The sequence below is a fragment of the Thunnus albacares genome, chromosome 10 (assembly GCF_914725855.1).
Source record: "Thunnus albacares chromosome 10, fThuAlb1.1, whole genome shotgun sequence".
Lineage (NCBI taxonomy): Eukaryota > Metazoa > Chordata > Actinopteri > Scombriformes > Scombridae > Thunnus > Thunnus albacares.
Window position 1 is genome coordinate 14,744,338 of NC_058115.1, and position 23,376 is coordinate 14,767,713.

Here is a 23,376-nt window from a genome sequence, read left to right on the forward strand (position 1 = left end):
TGAAACCGACTGTGTTAACCAGTGGCTCAATTATCTCTATTACACGCTCCTCAGATGCAGATCATGCCACAGTGGAACAAACAAAATCCTCCAAAACTGCAGACCCCATCCTGTCTCACACTGCCAGTCGAGTAAAAATAACACTCCGATCCAACCCAGATCTGATTTATGTAGCTTTTGATATGAGATTATCAGCATTGCTGTCGCACAGAAACGTTTGCTTTGACAAAACTTGCATTATCAAATACGTTTTGTGTAATGTAATGCCAGCTGCTTTATGTATTATAATACATAAACATAAACCAGAGATAGGATTACAGAGACACACACATGAATGATATCCAACTTAAGTTATGCATTAATTTTTAATCTTTTGTGGCTATGTGATGTGTTCATCCATCACCCATCACCCATCTTTTTTGGTCCTCAAGAGCCAAGGTGTGCTTTGTTATATTTGCATGTGACAATCACCCACTAACCACTCAACAAAGCAAACATTTCACTCCATAAATTTGAAATTTAGCTTTATTCTCTTGACAGAGCTATTAAATGAAACTGTAGAATATGAAAGTAATTTAATAATGGTAATCATTTCTATGTCTTTCTGTTTAATATGTCCTATTGCTTTCTGTATTGTCTCATGGCCTTGAAGACAGTTGGGTTGCAACATGAATCCTGGGATATCTACAGGACACTTGTAAACAGGTTGTGTCACTCGATGCCTGGTCCATGCACCAACCTGCTGTGTCTTTCTATACCTCAGCCTACAGCCTTAGAAACTGTTTATTCCTGAAGCTTGATAACACAACTGTGTTGTCTTGTAGTATATGCCTGTGAAGACATTCTACCCCTATACTACTGGACCTTTGAACCATGATCCTATGTGAAACCTTTTCACTGACCTTTGGGGTCGACTGTAGACATTTTTGCTTCTGTTCAGACATACTTAAGAACTGGCTGAGCGCCCAGTTGGTAGAGAGAAACGAGGATCTTAGGAAGTGACATTGGTATGTTTTATTTCTTTTAGAAATACAATGCATTGTACTTCTGATTGTATTTTTGATTACATTATTTCAAAACCAGCTAATACTCTTGTTGTGTGTTTCTTGAGTCAATTTTCCACAATAACTGAGTTTGCTCTAATATTGAAGATTATTTTCTGTAATTAATAATATGGATTGTAATTGTAAACACTATGCTTGTTGCATCTGAATGAACACTTCTATTAAATCACAGTTAATTATAGTTTGATAAGGTTTTATTCCCCTGCTCGGCCTTTTAACCACTTGACGGTGACTACCTTATGTTGCCGCAGCCAGGATACAGGGTGTGAACAGAGCCTGTGAGACGAGGAAAAGACAATTAAAATGTATCATTAGATAATTGTAGCTTTGAAAAATGAGGGCTAATAACGGTAATATAACCAAGCCAGCAGTTTGCCTCCTATCATCACTGTGTTACTGTAATTGCTGCACATAAGCGCACACAATTAAAGGTCAAGGATCAACAGTTTACGGACAACCACAACATGACCCATCTGGATTTGACAGTCACTCTGGTTCATTGGATGCAGTAAACAGAATGATAAATGTGTATTTTCAGCTCCTGCTAAGCTCTTAGCGGGCCTTGTTGTCTCCTCCCTCTCTCCATCCTCTCATCTCTGCAGCCATTCTCCACTTTTATTCGAGCTAAATCTGAACACATCAGACTAATGCTACAAGACATATCGGCCGGCACAGTGGGAGCACAGAATGGAAAACACAGGAAGATGGAGATGATTGGAATTTCTCTGTTCCTCCCCCTCTCTCTCTCTCTTTCTCCCTCTCTCTGTCTCTCATGTATAGAATCAGCAGTTCATCACATTTAAAATAAAATCCATGCTACATCCATCCATAATCTGTCTTATAACTCTTATTCCACTGTCTGTCTGAGCCATAAATTAGTGTGTCTGATCTCAACGCTTGTGGCTAGTATTATAGCCATCTTTGAATGAAGAAGCACAGAGCTTTGTCTTATTCAATTAAACTTCCCTAGGGGGCGCAGCGGCAAATGAACTGCAGCCTAACAAACTCCCACCACCACACATCACTCTGCTAATCAGACAGCAGCCATGAGGCGCGCACTCCACTTTGACAGTTTCATTCTTACCGCATGAAAGTCTGTGCATTATTGCCATTGTGTACACAAATAAGAAATATATCCTGTCTTCCTTTAAGATTTTTTTTGTTTTCGAGCTAGAGACAAGAGAGTTTCAGGTCAACAAGAAATATTTGGTGCCTCTTGTTTGAAGCTGCAGAAATCTAAAATTGGTGTTTAGAGATGTCAGTTTCAGAGCTTCATCAGTGAAGTGGAGTTTGTGCAGTTGACATGTGAGCTCAGTAGCTTTTATGATTTAATCTGTAGCATTTTTAGGATTTGTCATTTGTGCTTGTAAGTTAAACATAAAAGTGTATTGAAAACTTGGAAAAAACATAGTAAGTGGACCTTGAGTTGGAATTGTTTTGTTTCCAAGGCCAAGAATGAACTTTCATGCTTAACTTAAAGGCCAACAAGGACAAAAAGTCCTAAAGGTGTTGATTATGGATGAAATCATAACAGCTACTGAGCTCATATATCAACAGATCCAATTTAGTAAACCCAATCTGATGATGAAAATCATGTGATATGGTTAAAAGCCCCAGAAAAAGCTATTAAGTGGGCCATAGGTCATAGTTAGGATTATTTTGTCCATTTTTTAGAGCGCACAAGTTTCTGGCTTGGTGAAAATTCACAGTCTTCATAGGAAAATAAATATTATCACAGACATACAGTACTAAAAGGACAAAACCACACAATTCACTATAACTCTAATGATTTTGCATTTAAGCAACATGTTTATTCCTCATTGAAAGTAGATACTGTAGCTACTGCACACACACAGCTACAGACCTACACACACACACACACAGAATGAGGAAACTGCTATAATCACGGTGAGTGTGTTTGGGTCTCCAGAGCAATGAAAGCCTCATTCACATGAGAGGCTCCATTAACCTCTGAATCAGCTGCCATAGTATTACATCCTCTCTACATACACATTACTACCTACGTGGTGTTTTAGCGAGTGGTTGCTCATACCATTATATCACAGTTTAAAGGCCCTGCACGCCACATGCAGGTGTTTTCAGTTATTCTGGCTGATTAGACTTCATTTCAAGTTGATGTTGGGTGGAACCATAAACTCCGTGTACTCATCAGAATCATAAAGGTTGTCCTGCTCTAACAGATTCAAACAAAACTAACAGGAGAACACCCACACAGTCCTGAGAGGAGCCATAATCAGTCAAAATAACTGCAAACATCTGTGTTTTCACTGTGGCTGCGTAAATGCTTTAACATTAGAAAACAATGTCAAATTTTTCTGCTCAAGCGTGCACATCAAGGAAGCTTATTCAGCGATGGCACAGGCTCCCACACTTCTCTAAGGAGCGCCAGATTTAACACAGCATGTATGTGTGTGTGTGTGCGTATGCGTGTGTGTGTGCGTATGCATGTGTGTGTGTGTGTGTGTATAGAGTGTGTTTGCAGCACTGTGACAGTAGTGGGAGGAAGGAAGTCACACGCCATCTCATCTTCCATGAGCTTCTGTCCCTTAAGTTGACTGGTTACATAACTGATGCTAACACAGAACAGTGGCCACCTTCAGGGAGGTCTGTTGCACGTAATTGCAGCCACACAGTTCTACCTGCTGCGGTGTGCGAGCCCTGCGTTTATGCCTGCATACATTAAAACATACTTGTAATGTTATATACCACACTATATTATCATTGTGTAGCTGCACATTGACACTCCAGCTACATTGTTCATAAAATTTTTATACTTTTTAGTTACATTTCTGAGCAATTCATCCATTTTTTTAATCCAACACCAGCAACAACACTTTTTTCTCTGTTACGGAGTTTAAAAAAACATGAAACATGAAAAAAAAAGTCTGGAGAGGTGGGGTCCTCAAGAGGTTATTGATATTGAACGTTTCTGTAAAACCACAGATTACATTAAATGTTTTTAATGTTTAATGCCAACATTTTAAAAACTCTGAGATTGTGGTTACAAAAAAAGAACATTAAGTCTGTGATGAGATGCAAACTCTGGCCTCTAGATGACTTTCCTGCATTGGCATTGAACATTGTTTATCACAGGAAGTCTGAAAATGAAAAAAAAAAGAAGTCTGAAAACATATATCCTGACTCCTACATTGAGAAATGCACTTAGCTACGTAGCAGGATTTCAACATCAAAAGTTTGGTATTGAAAATATGAACACCACATCAGAGGCAACACAGCGACTCAGAAAGGTGCTAATCTTGTCAAAACACTATGATCACCATGATTATAGTGACGCTCTCTCAATCACTACAGCTGTAATAATACTATTCCCCTTCATCCCTCCAAGGCATTCCTTCTTCTCCACCTCATCCTCCTCTCGCTCACTCTCTCTTTGTCTCGCAGACAGACAGAAACCCACACACAGAGGCACACACAGACAGACTGTGTGTGGGTCAGTGCGGCAGTGGTGGCTGCAGACTGGAGCAGAGGTCGGCCGCACCCTGCTATTATCCCCCGAGTCCTGCTCTGTTTAAAGGCAGTGCAGTGGCACACTGAGTGACGGCTCAATGGAAGGCCTGCTGGGAGCTTACTAGCAGGTGAGGAGTCAGACGAGCCAGAGGGAGAACACACACAGAGGGACGCGGACAAATACACACTTACGCACCGGTAGACACACAAATGCAGTCAGTCAGTCGTGAGTGGAAACAGGCAAGAAATAAAACCAGCAAACGCACAGGGAAGCACACATACATGCAGGAATGCATGACTGTGCACACACACAAACACATATGCTGAGCGTGGTAATAAGCCAGCCGTGCTCTCCAGGGATAGAGCCAGTGGCCAAAGAGAGGGAGGGAGGAAGCAGCTGGCTGCTGAAATACTTCCCCTCCTAGCACTGTAATTTCCTCCCAGAGGCACACCTGGGCCGGCACTCATTCACACATATATACTGTATCACTGTGTGTGTGTGTGTGTGTGTGTGTGTGTGTACAGTGCACACATGTGAGTGTGTTTATTCTTTTGTGTGTGTATGTTCTGCTTGGCTGCATGTGCACACGTTTATGCAGGTGTACGCTGCTGATCCAATGTGTGTCCATACGGCCCAATATAACACCCGTATTATTACATAGTATTACACATTATTACATACATAAAACACACGTTCCATATATAATGCAAGCTGCGAGCAGTGTGGTGCTGCTGCTCCGCTGACCTAAAATCAGCTGCAGATGCATTTGCAATGTGGCAAGAACTGATTCACCATCTGATCTGAGACTAGTACCCCATTATAGGCAGCTTTTAGTCAGCGTTATACCACAACATAATGCTTTAGTAAAAGTGACACAAACTCTTAAAAAGTGGTTGTGGTACAATTTGATAAATACATTCTCTGTGTATTTTATAGTACAAGTAGAGACTTTGTTCTTTTCACGCACTGGATCCTGTGTAAATCCTTGCTAAATTTAATTTTTTTTTCTTTTTTTTTTTTTTTTTTACAATTCACACCTCTTTTTACTGAATAGGCTAAGTATGTTGAATTTTGGACTGCTATTTCAACCTTTGAAGCCTATATTTAACCACACAATGATGGTTATCTAAAGTTTATGTTTCCAAATTCTGGAATTTGCTGCAAAGCTTTGGGTTTCCATTGCTAAAATCGCACAGCCTCAGACAGGCCTTGGCAAAGGACATTGTTTACGTAGGCTATTTAAAGTGAAGGAATTCACCTCCAAAACTGCTCATTTTAGAGCTTTAAACAGCAGCCTGAGGACGCAGAGGACAGACAGCTCCTGGTTTTGTTCATATGGCTTAAACGGTCATCTTGCTCATGGGAACTGGGCTGGATAACGGAAGCGTACAGAGGTGTTGGTCTGGCAGTCAGAAGTGAGATGATGGGGTAAAATGAGGAGCGTGACTGTGTAATAGTTACTTGCTAAGTAGCATCCTAATAATACAGGAAGGGATGACCAGTTTAGCTAATCCCCTAAAGGTGCAAATTTCTTTAACAATTCCTTATTGCACAGAAAAACTTGTGCGCCTACAACTACAATAAGTTTGGTAGGTTAAAGTTGAACCAGGAGGTTATGGATGTGATGGGATTTTTATAACAGACAACTTGTGTAATAATTCTATAGTTTACCTTTGCTTTTTACTTCCAAATAAGTTTGTCTAACCTGAGGGTTTGTTTAAAACCTGTCTGACTGCTCGTGTTTCTGCCCCGTCTGACTTCTGTGAAATAAGACCTGGGGCGAATGATACCTGATTTTCCCTTTGAGTTTGTCTATATTCATAAGCTGTAGTAGTAAAGTAGCAATTTAGCTCCATCTTTTAAATATGACCCATAATGATGTTAGAAGAATGTCACCTTCCCAGTGTTTCTATTTGGGATTCCAACAAGAGGCAAGATGTACTGCAAAATGCCTGCTGGGACCCCTGTTAGATACTGAAAATGAGCTCAGACCATTTGTGTGTGTGGTTGTGTGTGTGCTCATGTCTCTAAGTGCTTAGTCACGAGTGTCCTCTTAAAACCCTTGCACCATATGACTATCCTTGTGTCACACCGGCAGAGACGGAGACAGAGCGGGGAGGGGAGAGTAAATTGAGAGAGAGGCAGAGAGATATAGGAAGAGAGTGAGTTCTCGTGGGAGCCCCCTTCACTTTCTGGATGCGAGAGACAGACATTAAGCCACAGTGACGAGCACCGCTGGCCCCTGGCTGACCCGCTCCAACCTCCTCTCAGCTCAGGCCTAGGCTGACGTGTCATTGTATCAGCGCTGTGCAACATGGTGCACACCGACAACAGCACAAGCACAGCGGCTCAGAAGAAAATAGCATAATAAAGTTTGGCACAAAACATACAAGAGTGGCAGCTCCAGATTGGTAAAACAAATGCTGGCTTTGTGCAGCTGCATGAGGTCCTGTGTCGCTGCCTCAGTCCTCCGCCCAGTGTCTACCCACCAACTAATTGCAATCGCTTTGCCTCAGACGCTGCTGGAAGCCTTTCTGCCTCAAGAACAATACAGGTCTCTGAAATGTCAATGAAAACAAGTCAACTGCATTTCTGTAACACAATAGTATGGCCTAGTGTGTAAGAACTCAGAACAGAGCTGAATGATACTATAATAACAAGATACAGCCTAACATAATGTGGCTTTTTTAGTCCCCAAAATAGTATTTTCACAAGAATAAAGTAAGAAAACATGTCTTCTCGTTGCTGAAATTTGATGACTTTTACACATAATATTTATGTGGGAGCATAAGGTAGCAGACTAGGGTGAGAGGGATTATGGGAAAAAGCCCTCTGGTAGTCCATCTGTCTGGGCAAGTCTCACTACCCTGGACACAACACTGCAATGGCGTGCATACACGTACTTGCATGCACGCAGTTGCAGTAACACATACACACACACACACACACACACACACACACACAGACACACACACACAGTCCAGTCCCCCAGACCAAACGCTAAACTCCACCCTCCTCACAGTCCAGAAACCAACGCCTCTGCAGTCACCGCTGGAAAGAGGAAAGAGGAAAGCGTGATGAGAGTTTGTTTGGAGGCAAAAAGTAGCGAGTCAAGCTGAGCCCAGAGAAAAAGAGGGAAGGAGAAGAAAATAAAATCAGCAAAACAGGAAGACATAGATCAAAACACAGATAAAAGAAGGAGATAAAATGAAATTGTAAGAGGAGAAGAGAAGACATATTGAAGGATGGAGCTCTGTCCGCCCGGCAAAAATGAATGGCGATCCTTCGCTTTCTATCGCCGCTGCGATTAATTGACGAATGTGCCACATTAATAATAAAGCTTGCTCTCCCCACTTAGGACATTGATTCACACCTCCTCAGCTTATGGTGTAAGAAACCGATCAGTCTCGCTCCATCTTCATCTCTCTTTCTCTCTTTCTTGAGCTCCTCTATTACCTTACTAAATATAACTTCCTTCCCTCTGTCTTTAGCCAGGAAATGAGTCCAACATTCAATAACTGGCTGTGAATTAAGCAGGCTTGGCAAAAGAGATCTCCGAAAATGATTGATTGATTATTAATTAATTCGCTAATGTTCCTGATTGATCTACGGGGAGGAGTGATTTTCTGAGAATATGAGGGAGGATAAAAGAAAAGGAGAGGAAAGTGTTTGATTTGGGTTTGTAGATGGATTAAAGAGAAGCAGAATGTAAAGACATCTATAATGTGCTTCCATGTTGCTCTGATATTACAGTGATATGATATAACAACTGGAAGGTAAACTTATGTTTACATAATATTGTGGTCGAGAATAGCTAAGGCAAGAGATAAAAAGGAAGAAGAAAAGAGAAATGAAGAGGGAGATAGAGAGAGAGAGAGAGAGAGAGAGAGAGAGAGAGAGAGATCCACATCAAATGCTACAGGGAGCAGCACATGCCTGCTCGTCTGTCTGTCTGTCTGTCTGTCTGTCTGTCTGCTTAGCCTTGAAAATCCCAGCTCTCGAAACCAGACGACCACAGAACTCATGCCCACGCCATACATGCACGCACACACAGACACACACACATTCACACACTGTGGCCTGTTCTATCCTACGCTATTGATCTGCACCCCACTCTTCATTAGAAAGAAAAATTCAAAGGCAACAGGAGCAGTGAGACGTGTTGTGTGTGTGTGTGTGTGTGTCTGCATGTCTGTGCGCAGGAAGCATATATGTGTGTTCAAAAGTGTAAATGTATGATCAAGGGAGTTGTGTAAGCAGCATGTGGTTACATCCTGTATGTATGTGTGAGTTCCTGAGTTTTTTTTTTTTTTTTTTTTTCAGTATGTGCATGCTCGTACGTGTGTATGTGGATGTACTGCCAGGTATCAGTAACAGTGGGAGCAGATCTGTGTTACTCTAATGCAGTCTGTCCTCACTGGGTGTTCCTATGGAAACTCTCTCTCTCTCTGTATATTATTAGACATTCTTGAGTCAACTGCTCAGAATAGGAAGACACAGATCTCATCCGTGGCGATACACTCGTTATAAAGCGCTTCAACTTGCGCCTGTACATGTTACAGGAGATTCTCTGAGAAGATTCTTGCTTTGCTGATTAGTTGAGATGCAGACTCTTGCACCGGTCGGGGTCACGATTGATTGACTTGCAGGCTTCAGATCAATCACAGTGATTGGACAGCCACTGTCTACTGACACAAGCCGCAGGCATGCATTGCAGTGATGTTTTTTTTTTTTTTTCTTTCTCCAGCGAGCACAGTTCTTAAACCCTTGAAAGTACAGTTTTGTTTTGCTCCACAATGAGACCTGCACCATATGAAAAACAACTCCTACATTTTTTTTTATAATGTGTATATGTTAAATTAATTAAGTGTTTACCCCAGGTAGGGATTCCTTTCCCACAATAAAAATGTTTTACAATTTGAATAAGTCACTTAATATTATTAAAGGGACAATGTGCAAGTCCAACAGCATATCCTGAATATAAACTTCAGGTTTTGGTGTGAGCCAACATGTGGACAATCTCTAAGTCGTCTCCAAATGAATGCAGATTTCTGAGCCTGCTTTATTAATTTGTTACTAATTTGCATTCAATTTTGAAACTAGCTTGAAAAGTAATAAAGTGTCACACTGTGTGCAAGTGTTATCTATCTGTTATCTTGTCTTAGATCTGGAAAATATGTGCTTCTTGCTGAAGATACTGAAGTTATCTGGTGCCTTTGGGTTGTATAACATAGCAAAAACATACATATTATCTGTATGTATTTTTTCCTAATTGACCAAAATTATAACTTATTATGTGTTCAACCTAAAAAATATGGTAAGATCATTTCATTTGATTATTTAAATTTTCTTCATCTGGTTTCAAAATGGTTCTTCAGTCCTGTGACATCACCTTGAAGTGAGTTGAACGGCCTTATTTCACTAAATTGGAGCCAAGTGAAGATGAACAGATTTTGTTCATTTTTTTCCCCATTTCATTGTGAAGAAATACGATTGTAAAAGTAATTCAATATACCAAAGATACATTCATTAATTCTTATAATGAAAATATATATTTTTTCTTTTGCGATGATGTTCAGACCTTCAGCATTAACGGCTAATTTAATATATACTCGTCTTCCTAGAGCAGACATGCCATGTTAAACTAAAAGTATGACGCTCCTCTAAATGCTCCCCTTCTTGTTGTTTCAGCTCATTAATTTCATCTGTTGAGTGGAAAATGGAAGCAGACAACAATGAGAAACCAAAGACTTGAGTGCCAGCTGTTAATTGTTAAGGCAGCTGAGGCAGCGTATCATTCTATAAAAGCTACAGAAGGTGCTACCTTTACCGATCAAACACGTGTGTCTCCATATGTCACTCCTCTCTCGCTCGGAAAATTAGTGCAGTGACAGGAGGATGCGTTCGGCTGTGTGTAGGTGTAATCTTTTTGACAGCAGGGTATGCTCACGCTGTGACTCGCTGTCTTTGCATACAATAGTTTGATATGATTATATAACCAGGTGTGTGTGAGGGGGAAAAATGCTTTAAGATGCATGTCTGTAGTTTGAGGGAAAATGAGCATAGCATGTGCAGTTTTTCTGGATGTATTGCGGAGAACATTAATGATGACAAGAAGTCAAAAAAAAAAGATACTTGTGTAGGTTTAAAATTTAGGATGCATGATCAGGGGGCTTAAAGGCTTAAAATCAGTTTCCTTATGTGACTAGTTTAGGTTAAAACGGTTTAGATGGAGTGAAGGGGTGTATAAAAGTGGAAGATTGGACAGTGGGAGCTGCAGACTGACCTCTGTTGTGGTATTCTGCTGCTGTGCTGCTGATGGGCGCTTTCTTTACAGCTGCAGAGCGATAGACGATGTGCGTCCTTCCTCCTCCTCCCTCTTCCTCCTCAATCACTCCATCGCCCCTCTCCACTGGCTCAATAAAAAACTCCTCTTTCTCCGTCCTGATCATACCAGCCTGTAACAGAGAGAGAAAGAAGAGAGTGTGGAAATTTAATTGGACAATATGAATACCAGTACATGAACTCTGTCACTGTGTTAATTTTCCGCCCGCCCCACCCCTTGTTTGCCTTTCACTCTCATCTCCATCCATCCTTGACCTCCTCTCTTGCCCTGACAGTTTAAAGAAAGAAATAGCCCTTTGCTTGCACTGTTTGGGGCATGCTGGGAGAAAAAAAAAAGAAGAGTAGTGATCCCTCCCGAGGGCCAGAGTGACACCTGGCATCTAAAATGGCCAACACAACAACGGGAGATGAAACTGTCCCACTCCCATCCTGGACTAACACATTCTGTCAGGTAATTCCCTACGTCCTCCTTACACACACACACACACACACACACACACACACACACTCACGCAAACACACATCAGCCGTGCACAAATGCAAACTCACAGAGTGAGTGTGAGATGGGGGGGAGTGAGGAAAGAGACAGAGGAGATGGAGAGGAGTAAAGAAGCAAGCATACAGAACACACACGCCAAAAAAAAGAAAAAAAAAAAGAAGAAGAAGTTGCGTGCACATACGCGGGGAAAATAGGCACTGGGAAAATTGCCCGTCACTCTCTCTTATTCCATCTGTCTGTTTAAGACAACTAGTAATTACCAAGGCAACGCACTGCTGTAGAGGAAAGCCATGGGGGAGAACACACAGAGAGGATGGAGAGGCTTTGGAGAGGAAGAGCGCCAAAGAAAGAGAGCGATAAATGAAGAAGAGAGAAAACATCAATACGATCAGCGCTTGTCTACTTCTTCCTTCACTCTGACAGGAGAAAGGAAGGGATGATGAGCGAGTTGAAGAGAGGAAAGCAAAGCGATACAGTATACATTACAGAAGATGTGTGCGATGGAGAGCTCTGTGCGGGCTGTGCTGCAGAGAGTTTTACTGAAAGACAGTTTAGTCAGAGATCCCACCCTGGAGCACAGTGACCTGCTACAAATGGTGTTAGCTTATTACATCTGTGAGAGTGTACATATCACATTTAAACTACAAACTGTGTTCATACAGATTTTATAGCCTGTCATGACATTATTTACTCAAGACATATTTCAGAAATTGAATATATATATATATATATATATATATATATATATACATATATATATATATATATATATATATATATACATATATATATCTGAAGTGCAACACTCAAATTACTAAAATCAACAGAATTTTTATTGATTTATTTTTTTGGGTTGTGTTTCTCCACAAAATCTTACATCTCATGACACTGTGAGCTGGATAGATTGTGTCATTTGCAAGATTAACACTTTGCACACTTTGCCTGAGACTCTTTTAATGTATAATACTGATTAATTATGTTATTTACTGTATTTAGCAATTCCGTTTCTCTATGTTGTAATTGTAATACTGCTGCCGCTGCCTACTGTTCAGCACATATTGTTTGTCTGTTTGTTCTGGAAGAGCCATTTCTCCTCTGTGGCTAATGTTTTCCTTTTTTCTTTTTTTTTCTTGGTCAAGTGTTTTTTTTTGTTTAAAGTACGCCCTTAAAACAGTGAATTGAGTAGAATTTTAATCAGATTGTACTGTGAAGCCCTCTAAAACCAATTTGTGTTATATTTTGGCCTCAAGAAAACTTGTACATGTAGAGAAAACAAGCAAATTAAGAAAAACATTCACTGTGTCATGTGAATGTATACACAACAATGGAATACTGGAAATTACTTATTAGTAAAAGGCAAAATATAGGCGTATGGTCGATAATATTGGAATCACAAAATCAGAATGTGATAACTAAAATAAACTTTTTTGCTGTGTACGATTTTGCGTTTGCTTTCTTTCTTTTGTGGCACATTGCTTCTGCAGACAGTATACGTTCTTTAATTGGTGAACGGTTTCTCGATTAACTTGTATTTTGTGTATTTTTAACGTTTAATGTTTTTTTTCCGCTCACATGTTGTCAAGATGATGAAGATCTTTTCCTTTACTTGCATGTGTTTTGTCTACTTGCGTGTATTTGCTTGAGTTTAAGTGTGTTGCGCTCTCTTGGCCATTATGCTACATGAATAGAATTGACTTGACTTGGGTTAAATATATGAAAACTGATAAAGAAATGAAGTGCAGTTATGAAATAAGTCACTTTTTTCATTTCATGGGCCATACTTTTATCCATGATGTATCTTTCAGTATAGTAACTGGAGCCTGAAGATATCAGATATGAGAGCAGTGTTAATTTATGAAAGTACCTACTATAGACTCTAAAAATCAGTTCTTTTGTGGATACAAGTATGCATACTACTTATTGAATCCTTTGAGCTGCAGAGGAAAGAACTTGCACGTTCCTTGAATACCTCAGAGAGGCTGATTTGAAAGGATATGGATATTAACACAGTGGTCCCTCAGAAAGAAAAAGCTGTTCTTTTTCTCTCCTTTTACTCTCCCATTCTCCTCTCTCTGTCTCTCTCTTTCTCCCTGTCAGCCTGAGGCTTTGGTCCCGGAGGGATGTCGACAAGCCACTGACCTGCCCTCTCTTTCTCTCCCCCCCCCCCACCCCCCTTTCTCCCTCTTTCTCTCTCCACCTCTCTCTCTTCTCATCCCTCCATTTCCCCGAGCCGTGGTGCGGCATTCCGATAGGAGCTGATGGATCTGCGATGGTGCATGCATTCCCACTCCAGAATACCAAGCAGTGAGGAGAGGAGAGCTGTGTCAAAGAAAAAAAAAAAATGACATGTGGGACTGGGAGACATGGTTGGATCGATCAGAGCTGCCATAGAGGGGGCGGAGGGTTAGAGAGAGGGGAAGGTGTGAGGGAGCTGAAGAACTGGACACGTCCTTTGAAAAGCTGAAGTGAATAAAGCATCAAAGCATCTGAGCACATTTCCATAGTGAGAAGCATTATCTTCATCTCCTCTAAAGCAGGAGCAGCCAAGTCCTGGTTGAGGGGATTATAGGAAGGCTTGTCCAAACACTGTGTCCAGAACAATTGATTCATCAGAGGTAGACCACCAGCCTTAATGTGCCAGCATAAGTCAGGTTATTCAAAGACAGGAGTGAAGCTCACATCTAGAGTAAGCTATAGATAAAGATCAACCATGACGGCACACTGTTGGTTAAACACTCCTCATTAGTATCACTGTATATCTGTGACTAGTTCTTCAGCAGACAAAGCAATCGATGTAGTGAGCGACTGGATTCTCCCAACATTGTTTGACACACTGTTTTTAAAACTGGTCCAAGCACAAAGTCATTAATTAGGTGCATCAGCTTATTGTTCGGTCTATGAAATGTCAGATAATAGTTGAAAAATCCCCTCACAATTTTCCAGTGCCGAAGTTGAGGCCTTTTAATTTTAAACAACAATCTAAAACATAAATATGTTTATGAAGATATTGACTTTGTTATCATAGAGAATTAAGAAAACCGGCAAATATTCACAACTGAGAAGCTGGATTAGAGGGGTTTTTTGGCATTTTTCCTCAAAAAATGACGTAAACAATTAATCACATGTACTGTATATATGTATTTATGTTTTGGAGGCACATCTAATGCACATTCTTGGGGCACATCTGTATCTATAATTGATTATCAAACATTTTTTTGTCAATTGAATAATCAGTTAATCAACTAATCCTTATAGCGACAACTGAATTAGTCACTCATGCCATTGTCACCATTAATCAAATGTAAATAATATTATCATCACACCTTTTTTACCACTGCGCTGACATCTTGAGACGGAGGTGTACATCTTCGCTCAGAGTAAAGCAGAACATGATTGAATCTAATGTTTTTGTTCATCTGCTGCCATGAATGTTGCCATTTCTTCAGTAATTGCCAGAAGCTTTATTATTCAGCATTATTGTGACTGCTCTTGCCTGTTGAGGGATCGCTGTAGCATCAGCTGTGCTGCTAGTTGCTGTTCTCTTATTACAGTAAATTCATTGTGCTCCTCTGGGTGATAAGCCTGAAGACGTTTTATTAGGTTTGACGTGTTCAAGTTTAGCTTATTAGCCCTCCTACCCCTCAAGAGACACAGTTGCTTTCTGCATTTATATCATCGTCGTCATTGATTATAAGGAATTCTTACAACACAGACTAGAAAGATCACTGCACATCTGCAGGTCACTGTTTCCAAGTTTTTGTCTCTGCACCACAACATCTGATCAATTAGATATAGTCAAGGAAATATACACTAAATAACATGAAGAGCGTTATACTTCATATGGCCTGTGTTTCTGTATTAAATGTTAATGATGTCAAAATAATCCACAGACTTTGCTGTGGACAGTTTTCACTCTTTTTTGATCGTGATGATTTTTGATCTTTCAGAAAAACAGTTCCAATGAAAGTTATATCTAATTAAATGGAAACATTCCTGTTGAGGTTTCCAAATGTCATGATTCAGTGCCACAAACGAACTTCAATTCTTCAATTCGAACTGACCCTTTCAGGCTTTTTTTCAGCTTATTAGATGCTTTCTGAACATGCACACTGTTATGGACAATTGTTGAATTTGTGTTGAATTTGCAACAGTTAATTACCATAATGATCTAATTAGTTGTAACCTGTGCTTAGCAAAAGGTAACAGTCAACCAACAACTTCTTTAATAATTCATAAACAGACCAGCAGAATGCAGTTAACATATATTTTAAATATGGCTGACTTTGTGTCACTACCTTTTTTGATGCTGGGGAGAGCCAGGAGTTAAAACACATACATGTGAATTAAAGGTTCTCAAAAATGTGACTTTCTTTTGACTGTGCTTTACATAGACAAGGCTCTAAAGATGTCTCACTGGTGGGCTGTCAAATCTATTTCAGGTCATATTTCCATCAATTTAAACACTTCCTTGTAAATCATAAAGCTCCTTCAAACAGGGATAATGATGCGAATGACATCTGAGTAATTTATCATCAGGATTAAAGAAGAGAAAACGTTCGCACCTGCAACCCATTACTACATAGTCACATCTGGCTCATGCTCACAACTCAACATATATATAGTGGGTTATTATTACTCTCATGGTCACTGAGATGGTGACATTAACCACAACCTTCCCTTGCAGACCTGAAGCTCATCTGCAGGCTCCAAATCTGGAGCTTACACACGAGTGTCCCGTTACAACAGGAGCATCCTCTGTGTTTGAAGACACACTGAGCTCTATTTGAAGATCTGAAAGGAGTAACTCGAGTCCTGTGTAAGTGTCCTGAGGGGCACGTGAGACAGAAGAGTAGCAGAAAAGCAGTGTTGGAGTAGAAGAGCGGATGTTGTGGTGAGGATCAAAGTCACACCCGGTTGGGGCCCTTCAGCTCAGTCCAGCTCAGGCAGCGTGTGTTTGTGTGTGTATGTTTGATCTGGTGTCACTATGTGTGTATGAGTGTGTTTGATCTGATTCATAACCCTGCTACTGCTGGCTAACTTTACACACAGTTGCACACATGCATCCACGGGCAGGCAGACACTCGCACAAACACAAACACACATCCACGCACAAATATAGCTTTGATAGTGACTCACTCATACTGTGTAACCCTCCAATTCATTCAACCTTTGAGTCATAAAGAGAATCAGCCTTGTACAATAGTAAGGCTGATTTGAAAAATTAGACACACTTCAGAGCCTGAGATTAAGAGGACACATCACCATAAATATTAATAGTGTTTTATTTAATCGCATCAGCGGCAAATTATACCTTTATGCTCCCCGCAAATCTCCGAGAAAGCCGTCTTTTGTGTTTGGATTACGAGTGACGGTGGCTCCAGCGAAAATGTAGATTTATGTGAAATTTATGAAGGCGGCATGAAGCAAAAGCTATTTAAAACATTCTGGGATGCTAAATATATAAGACATTTATGACCCTTGGCAAACCTCTCTACAGCTTTACTGTCGGAGACAAAAAAGGTAGAGAGCAGAAGGAGAAGGAAGTGAGAGAACTGCAATTAAGGTTAAGTATTGAGACAGATTCATTAAGCGAAATAAATAATTTGCTTAATGTCCTGAAGAGCGAGGCGGTTGCCCAATTATGGTAATCATGGATATGCTGGGAGGATGTGGAGAATAAATCCGATGCAGCAAACAGAATTTATCAGGTGTAAACACATGAAGGGGGGGGAGGCCTCGCCATACTTACTGTAAAGCTTCTCATACAGACGCGTCATGCCCGTTCAACGTGATATTCAAATATTTTACACTGGATGACTTTAAAAATTGTTCAATTCTATTTTCACAATAAGTGTTTTTAATCAGTTAAGTTTAATTAAGTTGCTTTTTTCTGCATGTTTTATTGGTGTTTAACTCCGACTGCCACACACAGTCTGTTTAGGAAGCGCTACCAGAGCCGGTGGAGCCGCTCAGCTGTGTGGTTGTGGAAGACGTGTAGGATCGTTTTTAACCACAGTGTAAAGTGTGAATGTCATGAATATATGAATCTCAGCTTACACCATAAACAGTATGACTTGAATGAATTTGTAAATGACTTAAAGCCTCAGAATTTCTCTATTCAAAGTGACTTTACCAGCAGTGGTTTTAACTATAACCCAAAAGCCTCCTGAAATTTGGCTTGAAATAGTCAAAATGCATATATGATATCAAATTTGAGTGTCTCATTAAGCAGCCACAAAAATCTGAATGAAAATAAATGTTCATAACTATTAGAAAACGTAGTTTTAAAAAGCTGTTTAGATCATTTCTCAAGACTAGACAAGACTCTCAAGACTTTTCGCATTTTCTTGTTCAATATTGCAACTGAATGCAATATAGTGTTAATATCTGTCATTCAATTATATTTGTAGATAATTACTGATAGGGGGGTAGTTTGATCATAAACATACAAGCCAAAGCTTGTAGCATAATAACAAAGCATAATTACTGGTAACAACTTGGTTTGGTGTAAACATTAATATTATGCATTGTGAAACTGTGCCCCCTTAAAAAAACTGACTGCATGTGACGCCCCTGTTTTCATCCCTCTATCCTCTGTCAGTTGCACAAACACACACACACACACGTATGCACGCCCCCACACGCTGTCAGGTCGAGTGTGTGTGTGTATTTGTCGGGGGGGTGGAATCCAGATGCCAGTGTGATTTAAGCCATGGAGGACTTAGCGATGCAGCCCTGTCCCTGTCACCCTGCTCAGCTCATTACATAGAGTGGTCTCTAAAAATGGTCACTCCAAAAAAAAAAGAAAAAAAAAAAAAAAAGCAACAACTCACACAGATGCATGCTTGTATTGTAAGCACAACACACCTACACAACCGCACACATATACATATGCATGGCAACCCCGTCCTAGTCACTCCCCCCATTTCTTTCTCTCTCTGCTTTCTCCAACTCATTTGCAAATTGCTCATCTTTGACCTACATTTTCACAGTATGTCAGCCAAACTTCTGTGCACTGTCTCACACACACACACACACACACACACACACACACACACACACACACACACACACACACACACACACACACACACACACACACACAGGAAGGGAGAGAAAGTCTGGGTCATTTCAGGTTTAAACTCTCCGGTCAGGCCCACACACACCAACAACTGCCTGTGACCCCTAAAAGATGAAAAGGGGAATTGTAAAAATCTAGCAGTGAAAGGAAGAGGGTGAGACATGAATAAACAGGAAAGCCCCTCTGTGTGAGTCCCCCCACAATGCCACTCGAAGGCTTCACTTATCAGCAACATCTTCCTGCTTATGAGTGCACTTTGGTTATGGGCTTTTCTCTGTTTCCGCCCTCATATTCCTATTTTCACAACTCCTCTATCTCCTATAACATCTACTTCTTTCTCTGTTCCTTTTCTCCATGGCTTTCTGCTTTCCACTTTTTCTTTTCCATCGTCGTCTCTCTTTTCATTTGTCTTTCTTTTTTTTTCTCACAATTCCATTACCATCCCGTCCTCCCTTACTCCGTCTCTTTCCGTTTCTCGTAATACTAAGTGGTAGAAGCACTCTAAATGTGGGAGTGAAGATGGTGTGCAGGCCCAGGTGTTGGAAAAAGACGACAGACAAAAGACAACAGAGCACAGGCCATGTTATTCAAACAGACTCTGAATGGCACAGACTTAAGAATAGCAGTCGTACGCCAAACCTGGTTAGCCTGACCGCATGATCTGTGGAAATTTTGGTTCAGGGCAAGAGCGTTGACACAGACAGAAACACAGTCGCTGACAGCCTGGCAGATCGACTGAGAGACAGAGCGCCAGCCAGACAGACAGTTTGCAAGGAAGGCTGCCTCAGTATCCCATTCTCGCTTTTTTTTCTCTCTCTCTCTCTCTCTCTCTCCCTATTCCTGTTGTTATTCATCAGGACAGAAGCTCCCTCCCTCTGTTTTCTGTCCAAACAGAGATTATGAATCAGCAGTACAAGGAGGGGACAAGGAGAGGAACCAGGGACAGAATGAGCAGAGGAGTCCGAGGGAAAGAAATGTGTGATAACCAGCTGCCAAGAGGTGATGGGTAAAGGAAGTGCTAAGTAAAAATGACACAATTTGAAAGTGATGCATGAGAATTAACAAGGGAAGAAAAAAAAAAGAGGAAAAAGTAGTGGAAACAAGAATGCTTTGGGGAAACAGCTGAAAGGCATTCTGGGGCAATGGACAGGGATAAAAGGGGAAATAGAGGAGAAAATTTACAAATTAGAGCTTTAGCTTCATTCACTCCATGATCAACTCAGCACTGGTATTCATAAAGGTCCTCCTCCACCTCAACTTTCCTCCTCCTCCTCTCCTGTTATTCCTCTCTCTCTCTCCTCTCTGTCTCATCCTTTCATTCTTTTTATCTCAGCAGTCTGACAGCTTCCCCAGACAGCCAAATGTTCTTGGCTTAACCAGGATGGAGGAGTCAGGACAAGTGTGGGGAATGTTTACAAGCTCCAATCATCATAAGCATTCACACTTTGTCTCTACTGTTGTCTTTTCACAGTGTGGCTTAGGTATTAGGAGAGCGCCTGTACTTTCTAAAGAGGGTGACAGGTTTACTGCAGAGCGCAAAGAGGCTATAAAACATAAAGCTGATACATAGTTGGATCAAACTCACTCCAGCCCCACAAGAAGGTGCATACCAGTCATGAGCTGGTGTGTGGAGAGATGTTGTGCTACATTTGCAGCAATGCCAAAATGCCATTAAGGAAAGACCCTGGGGCAGTGCACCGAAGGCGATCTCTGAGGAGATGCATGCCTATAGGGCTTAGTGTTTGTTTAAGCCTTGGAAATGACTAATTTTGCCTTGTGTACATTTGTGAATATATACATATAATACATATATAAAACTACTCAAACAAATGCAGGAGCCTGGAGTTATACATTATAACAGACACATATTTACAGAATACTGAGGTTTGATTCCTATTTCCTAGCAGTAAACAATATGGAAATGGTTGGTTCCACATTGTACAATAGTATCCAAGAAACTTTCTTTGACGAAATACTAAATGAGTTTCATTGTAAACACGCATAGTTGAAATATTTCACTACAAAACAAAATCAACTTCATGGTGGCCCTAGAATAAAAACCAGGGGATCAGCAAAGTCAGTAGGATTCATCCTCTGCTGATCATTAATGTTTAGACGTCCAATTTGTTATTTCAGTAGTCCAAAGTGGTGGACCGACCAGCCGACATTCACATTCAAAGGTGTGTATATCCAATATGCATTTCACAATATCCTGTGCTGACCTACATAAAAAGAAGCACCGAAATCTTAACGAATCCACTTTGTGACCAACTTTATCCAAATAAATGGTTGCTGACTCAGCACGTGGTGTACACGTGCTTTACTGTGAAGCAGCTGCTGATATTTAGTGTAGTGTACACAAAAGTGCTTATTTACCCTCAAGTGATAACTTATTGCTAAATAAATATTTGTACTTGGGAATATCAGATTTCAGCAGTTTGACAATAACAGTCTCAATTCCGAATCAACACAATTCGGAAAAAGCTAGTACGTGGACCTTGTGTCAAAATTGTCAGTTTGTGAATGACAAAACTGACACACATTTCAATCGACTGGAGGTTAATCTTTACAGATCTTTAACCTTTGTTGCTGTGCTCAACACACACACACACACATATATAGTACCATCCAAGCACCCATCAATCCCTCTTACTGGCCCAGCCCAGCCATCGATCAGTGTGTGTGTGTGTGTGTGTGTGTGTATTTTGGAGTATGTGCATTTGTGTGTGTGGTCTTCCGGATTGATAAATGACCCCGATTAGTGGCGACTGACCGCTCTATGATTGCAATCTAAGTGCAGCGGAGCAGCTGTTCTCAGAGCAGCGTTGTCTAAAGCAGTCTGTGATTAATACAACAGCACTCTAATGAATTATAAGCCAACCACAGGCCCGAGATCTGCCGGACAGTAGTAATTACAACGCTGAGTTTGGAGGGCGTCTTGTGAAAAACATGACATTCTGTGTCTTTTTTACAAGCGTTCCAAAATGAAGAATCAGGTGTCACTTATGTTTAAAGAACAAAATGGAACAACAAGAAAAGTCTGGCAATTTCATATCTCTCCATATTTGGTCCATTACAGTTGTTTGGAGAAGGTGTCAGTTTAGATTGCTGGAATGTGGATAAATGAGGTTTGTCTGTATGTACCAGTGTTTGCGCTGAAACACAATAAACCTGCTTTTTCTTCTCAGTTACAAGAAATCCCTCCATCTCTCTCACTTGTTGTCGCTCCTCCTCTGTCTCACTCTTCCTTCCACCCACCTGACCCTCAGTCTTATCGACCCCTCCCTGATACTGACAGTCACTCACGCACACACACACACACTAGCACACACACACGCGCAGATCCACACCCATCCTCATCCTTATCTCTACTCTATCTCTATATCTCCCCATCTATTGGGTATACCTGTAACCTAGCAACAGAGCCGAGTGAAGACCCTCCCCTACCTGCTCACTGCGCTGACTGCTGGACCCGAGAGCCAATCGGTTTGTCTCGGGGCAGCAACAGGAGCCAATCAAATGTTTGCTATGGCTGGGAGTTGCCCCCCACTCTCCACCTTTTTGACCCCACATGTGGGCAAAGAAACGAGCATGCGCACGCACACACGAGGCATGTGCACGTTGCCTCTCACAGACACTAACACACACACACACACTAGCACAAATCTCTTGAGGCCACCAGGAGAGATCAAAGGATTGGGCTGACTTGCCTGTTGATTTCATAACAACCGATCCTTCATTAGCAGAGAGGAATGTTACCTGTGGAAACCATATACACACACGTATGACTGTATATGTGTGAGTATAACTTTTGATGAGTGACAAAAAAACCCAAGCTTCTACAATGAAGCATATAAAACCGCTGCATGGGTGAAATATATTTCATATCGCAACAGTCTTTCTCTGTAAGCACAGTTAACTCAGTACTGTCAGGCAATATTTATATTCTGTTGGAGATCCAGCGACATCTTGGTCTAATCAGATATGTCCTCTGTGTTACTCTGTCTCTTTGACCACTGCTGACTGACTACTTCTCGATTTATTTCTCTCCGCATGTGGTGATGAATGAAATGTGTGATGGTAAAAGTGTGTGACTAGTGGCTTCCTGCTGTACTATTGTGGTAAAAAATCAACATGTGTCCATCTATAGACATTGCTGTTGCTATGGAGCCTTGATGACATCTAGACCTGTTGTGTTAAAAAGCCTCTATGTCTCCATACAACTCTTCTTTTTTTTTCTCTCTTTACTGATGCTCCGTCTTGGTTGTGCAGACATGCAGTACTGTCTTCTTTATTGTGCAGATGATACTCAAGATAAAGATTACCTACTGCCAAAACCAGGAGTCCTAGACAATGTTTTCGACAGTCACAGCTTTATATTTTGAACTTCCTACAAATTAGAAATCATTATTTTTGATTTTTTTTTTTTTCTATTAGAGTCTTATCAGGCTAAGATCCAGATAGTCCTTTTCAGGTTGGGCAGACATTTTGTCGTCTCTACATATGCAATGGTTTAAATATAGGATTGATTGTTAAGTTTTACTTATAACTTAAACCACAGTGTTTTACATACATTTCTGACCAAATGGTTTCCTGTGAGCCTGATTGCATTCTCAGATTCTCAGAGAGGACTCTTCTGGCCAAAATCTAGACTTAAGCCAAATGTGACCTGCTGTAAGAGCTCAGACTGTGGATCGTCCTGCCTGACAGTCTGAGGCTCACTTGCTATGTCTCAAAACTTACTTTTATAAATATGTTTTTATGTAATTCCTTCAGCAGTACTCATTTTAAAAACGTTATTCTTCCATTGTTTCAATTCAACTGTTGCATTTTAAGCTGCCATTTGTTGCTTTGTCTAGTGTCATTCTCTGTTGTAAAGTTTGTATAGCATCATCCA

At 40.8% G+C, this 23,376-nt stretch overlaps 1 protein-coding gene across 3 annotated transcripts in view; it reads right to left on the minus strand.

Annotated features, from left to right (window-relative positions):
• Positions 1–23,376, minus strand: part of LOC122990543 (A disintegrin and metalloproteinase with thrombospondin motifs 2-like) — a 114,016-nt gene that overhangs the window by 48,401 nt on the left and 42,239 nt on the right. For all 3 annotated transcript variants that reach the window (XM_044363912.1, XM_044363913.1, XM_044363911.1), the window contains exon 3: positions 10,841–11,012. In XM_044363912.1, the coding sequence (XP_044219847.1) occupies positions 10,841–11,012 (172 nt within the window). The remainder of the gene's footprint in view (positions 1–10,840; positions 11,013–23,376) is intronic.